At 41.4% G+C, this 5371-nt stretch overlaps 1 protein-coding gene across 1 annotated transcript; it reads right to left on the bottom strand.

Moving 5' to 3' along the window:
• Positions 1-276: 276 nt before the first annotated feature.
• gper1 (G protein-coupled estrogen receptor 1) lies at positions 277-4957 on the bottom strand. The gene is made up of 2 exons (XM_015948591.3): positions 4846-4957; positions 277-3974 (listed from the first exon to the last, which is right to left on the bottom strand). Exon 2 carries the CDS (start codon positions 3683-3685, stop codon positions 2621-2623), a length of 1065 nt encoding a protein of 354 aa, XP_015804077.3. The 5' UTR covers positions 3686-3974; positions 4846-4957; the 3' UTR covers positions 277-2620.
• Positions 4958-5371: the final 414 nt, after the last annotated feature.

A 5371-nucleotide genomic window follows, 5' to 3' on the forward strand; every position in this document is an offset into this window, starting at 1 on the left:
ATAAATAAACTTGAATTGAATTGAAATTCATTACAATGCCAAATCCAACATTTTTGCTCCGCAAGTAAAGATCTGACCTTCAGAAACACAAAAGTGTAAATGATGTTTGCATTAAATCCTTCCTCCACCTACCTAACCTGTCACACTTTACCAATGTTTTCACAGCAACACACACACACACACACACACACACACACACACACACACACACACACACACACACACACACACACACACACACACACACACACACACACACACACTCTCTCTCTCTCTCTCTCTCTCTCTCTCTCCCTCTCTCTCTCTCTCTCTCCCTCTCTGTGCCATGGTTTTTATTAACTTTTTTTAATAAATGAAATGTAATATGAATTTTAAAATGGCCTAGAATAAAGAATTTTGATCTAATTTTCTTTTGCACTAGGCCATTTGAAGCATCTATTTCATTATTGCAGTTAAACCTTCAGTCGTCTCTTTTTCCCCTCTGAATCTGGAGAGTTAATCTGTTCCACTCAGCACCCCTTTTTGTTAGGGCTGTAAATATACAAATGCAATTATATGTCTAATCCATTGTTCAGAGGCTGAAATCCACCAAGGGCACAGTCTAATGATTACACATAATCCCTGGCTCTTCCAGTTATAATTGCTTTGACATGTCCCGCCCATGCTCTGTTTACAGTTAGACGACGTCCAGCTCGGCTTTACCAAAGACAGAGTCTTAGTAAACAGTTTCATTAGCTTCATTTTAGAACCGGAGTTATCGAACAAAGTAGGGATTTCTAAAGGTTTTGGGTCACAACTAAAAACTATGTTGAAAGCTGTATCTGAGATGTTGCTGATCCCATGTGTGTGCGTGAATGAAACCACAACCATTTCTCTTCAGAACATCTCTTCCTTTTGACTTTAGGCCAAAAGCATCTTTGTGATGTTGAACAAAACACATCACATCTTAACATTTGATGACTATTTTACTGATGTAGACTTAAAGCAGGCGTTCCTTTTTATTTTAATGCAACTTGATCTTTAAAAATATGTTTGTGTCTTTCCTCTTGCTGGATAAAACAACGAATTATTTCCTTTGGCAGAGACAGAATTGTATTTTTTAATTTAACCAAATACATTTTTGGTCTGAAACTCATTTTATTTCTGTTTACACCAAACCGTTCGGAAGAATCCTGAGTATGGTGACGGGAGAAGAGTCGCTGTGTGTTTTCCTTCTGTGACGTCCTCCGCTGCAAACCCTTAACCTTCTCGGTCGTCTCAGCTGGTCGCACAGTTGACAGTCAGACTCTTCTCACAGGCTGTCGGATCGGTGTGTTTTTATGGCTGATGTAAAGGTGGCGTGGCTCTTGTTTGAGTCATCGTGTTTGGATGTGACAGCACACATTGCATTAGTGAACTGTCCTATTTGTGTCCCCTCTGTGGCACTGAGCGATGCGCCATTTACAAGTTATTGCACAGCCTTGCATGCATGACCAAAATAAACAAACGGACTCTTCCTTTGACAATGGCAAGACAAACAACCACAAGATCTTCCTGCACTTTTGAAGGAAAAGATCAAAAACGTCATGAAAACAACAATAATAAGACCCTTTTGTATGGTGCACTGCAGCAAGTTTAGCAGCTCTCTAATAAACAATCGCTGTAAGACTCCTGAGCACTGCTTTCCCAGAACGGTTACAGCTGGAATAACAAGATGTTCGGACCCTTGTTTCTTCCCATCACGTCATAATCTCTGGCACAGAGAAAACAAAAATAACAAATATTTCTCATATGTTGTGACCAAAATGCTTAAAACAGACACCCGACACAGAAAGCAGAGTAGTTTATCATTAGCAGAAATTATTATTGTTTTTTATCAATATGATAAACTATTTGACAGATTAAGGCCAAATAATAAGCAACAAATACATCTATAATGTTAACACGTTCACTCTCCTTCCAGAAATGAGTGCTACACAATTCAACTCATTAGAAAACATGAATGTGACCCAGATTTTATTAGAATATATTTCATGCCTATAAATAAAGTTGTATTGATTATTTATTTATTGGAATAAAATGGAGTTCTGAATGTTCATTTTCAGTATTTTTTTTTTGTCCACAGAACAAAAAGAAAAAACGAATTAAAAGGTAAACAAATGTATGGGATAGCCTCAGACAAAAGAGAAAAGACTGTTTACTGTTCTGCACTAGTTAGTTCAAATGAATTCACGTCGTTGTTTTGTTGGTGTGAGCTGTTTGATGCTTTTCATTCTTACTTTTCAAACTGTTGTGTTTGATTAAGGACTAAAATCACTTTTCTCCTGGAACCCAGACAAACATCCTGATTAGATGCAACGTGACAAAGCATTTACTTCACTGCAGCTTTGAAGCAGCTGATATTCTTCTGCAGGTGCTCAGACATTAACCTCTGACTTTGTTTCACGGCAGGAATGATGCGACATTTTTAAAAGACTCATTTCCTGGCTTTGCTTCTTCCATGTTTTTATTTGTTTCATGGAAGGAGCAGGTAAAACACGGCTGCAGCTGCTGGAAGAGACAAAGCTGAATATTAGTGAAAGAGAAATGATTTAGAACTTTGAAACAGTGAAAATTTATGGCGTTTATTTTCTTAATGCAGTCAGACCTCTGACACTTTACTCCTGACAGGGAGGTGTAAATCAAGGCCGTGGTGGCAGAAGCGGTTTACCACAGACCAGCTGGCCTTCTGCTTTGCAAACAGTCTCAGCTTGTCCCGAAAGGTTTCCCCTAGAAAGCTGTAGATGATGGGGTTCAGGCAGCTGTTGGAGAAGGCTGCCAGATTAACAATGTGGCCTGTGAGGGGATAGTCATGCCACAGGGCACTAGCAGTCCTCCGGGATGGGTTCGCTGCGCCCTGCAGCAGCTGGATGCTAATGAAGACGTTCTCCGGCAGCCAGCAGATGAAGAACACCAAAACAACCACAACGATCATGCGCAAGGCTTTCTGCCGCCTCGGCCACAAGCCACGATGCTTCTGGGCTTTCATGAGGATTCGGACAATCAGAGAGTAGCACAGACCAATGATGGAGAAGGGCACCAAAAATCCAATGGTCACCTCCAGCCACTGGATCTCAAAGACATTTGCAAAGCAGAAGTGAACCTCACCCCTGTGCTGAGTCTGTACGATGGTGAAGGGGAACAGGGTGGCCAGGATGGAGGCCATCCAGATCAGGCCACAGCTCACCTTGGCGTGCTGCATAGTCCTCAGTGGGCTGCTGCTCATGGAGCTAGCTAAGGCTACGTATCTATCAAAGCTCATCCACGTGAGGAAGAAGATGCTGCTGTACATGTTGATCTGCAGGAAGAGGGACATGAAGGTGCACAGGACAGCGTAGTCGTAGTACTTCTCGCTCAGGTTGAACACCTCGATGAGGGAATCTGCCACCAGGATGAGGTCCGCGACTGCCAAGTTAACAAAGTAGAGATCTGGGATGGTCATCTTCTCTCTGTGGTTCAGGTTTACCACCAGGATCAGGATGTTCCCGATAAATCCAATGGGGAAAAGGAGGATGGTGTACAAGCAGGACAAGAAGAGGCCGATGATGTAAGACTGGTGCTTTTCAGAGTTTTCGCTTAAACCGGAGAGGTTGTATTTGAGTGAGGTGTTCAGCTCTTCTGCTGTCCTGTTAAGTATCCAGACCAAAGCAGTTGACTGCCCTTCCATACTGTATTGACATGCTGACGGACGTCAGGTGAGTGGAGGTAAGCTTTCATTGGATGTTTGACTCCATCAGGTTTCATCTGCCAGTAAGCTGCTACTGCAAAACACAACTCCCATGACTTAAGAAGGCTCAGGCCTCTGCCTTTGAAGAGCCACACATTTCTGACTCTTCAGTCTGAGGTTCAGTTCTTTCTTCAGTCTTCTGACTGGAGTGCTGGTTTATCTCCACGAGTACGTGAGGATCTTTATTCGGCGAGCCCTGGAGGGAGATGTTGCTGCTCTGACACCTGAGCTGTGGAGTACACGGGGAAAAAATCACTACAAGAAATATATTAACAATGAAAAATGTGCGAGAAAGCAGCGTGTGGCGGTTGTTTTACGACACAAACCACAGAACTGATCACAGAAAAAGTTTTTTAACATCTAAAATAAACCAGATGACAGCTTTAAGTGGCCACGTGAGCACATTAACATTCATGTTTCACACTTAAACAGATGCATTGAAATCCCGTTTTCAAAATCCACAAGCCTCCTCTAACCAGTTTGTCCAGACCTGATGACTATTAAGTAGTGAAATAAAAACGCCATTAATCTTAATAATCCTCCATGTGTGATGGCATCACACATGTTGCTTTTTAAAGTATGTAGCACAGAATCTGTGGTTTTTATTCAAAACAGCCTAAATAATTTCCAGGCCCGAAAGTCTCTTCCCGTAAAACCATCGTCCGTTTGGTAAACACGCGCTTTATGAAATTACTTCTGGATTAAATGTTCAACAACAAACTGAAACATTCATGTTTTCTCAATAAAAGTCCTCTCGGCAGTAAGTCATGCCCTGAACCTTACACAAATGCACACATAGACTAGGTAATGTCAATGTCAAATACTTTTATTCAATGATATGTTGGATTGTTGATAGAAAGCTTCATAGTTTTATGCAAAATACTTATTTTCTGTTTTTTATTCTAGTCCAAACAATGAAAAATTCCCTGAGGTAAGAAAACGAATAATCACAGTCAAACATCTATTATTAGAACGTTATTTACCTATTTCCAGAAAAATCTGTGAAAAGGGAATTTCTCAGGTCTGAAACTTTAGTTTGATTATTCAGCCTACCAGAATTCACAAATAAATCTAAAGATGTGTTCAACAGCTCTACTTACTTTGAATTTGGGATTTATTGCTCCTCCACGTGTGTCCAGTACAGACTTTGAAACCCGGAGATGTGTAAATCAAATGTGCAGACTTCTTCACGGCACCACCTACTGTTTGGCCCATCCCTGTCCCTGGATAACAAGAGGGGGGGGGGGGGGGGGGGGGGGGTGCAGAGAGGCAAGGGATGGTCAGACATCCGTGTTTCCAAACAGTCTGTTGCTCTTTTAACTGTTTATTTCAGATATTTGTGATTTAGATCCAAGCCCAACTTGGTGAGTGCTGATCACAACAATAACAACACAAAGTCTGAACGATAAACAAGTGCACAAGGGGAGTTAGCCTTGCTGAGGCTGTGTTGCCATGGAAACAACTTCTTTTCACACTATTTGATCTACTGGGTTTTCCAGCTTTCAGTGTTAAGGGCCCTGTAAACATATGCCTCGTGAACGTGTTTTTGCTGTCGTATTTAAGCATAATGAATCCAGCATATTGGTCCAAAAAAAAACTGTAAACACACTTTTAAATTTTTAATCA

The sequence above is a fragment of the Nothobranchius furzeri genome, chromosome 5, assembly GCF_043380555.1.
Source record: "Nothobranchius furzeri strain GRZ-AD chromosome 5, NfurGRZ-RIMD1, whole genome shotgun sequence".
Taxonomy (NCBI): Eukaryota; Metazoa; Chordata; class Actinopteri; order Cyprinodontiformes; family Nothobranchiidae; genus Nothobranchius; species Nothobranchius furzeri.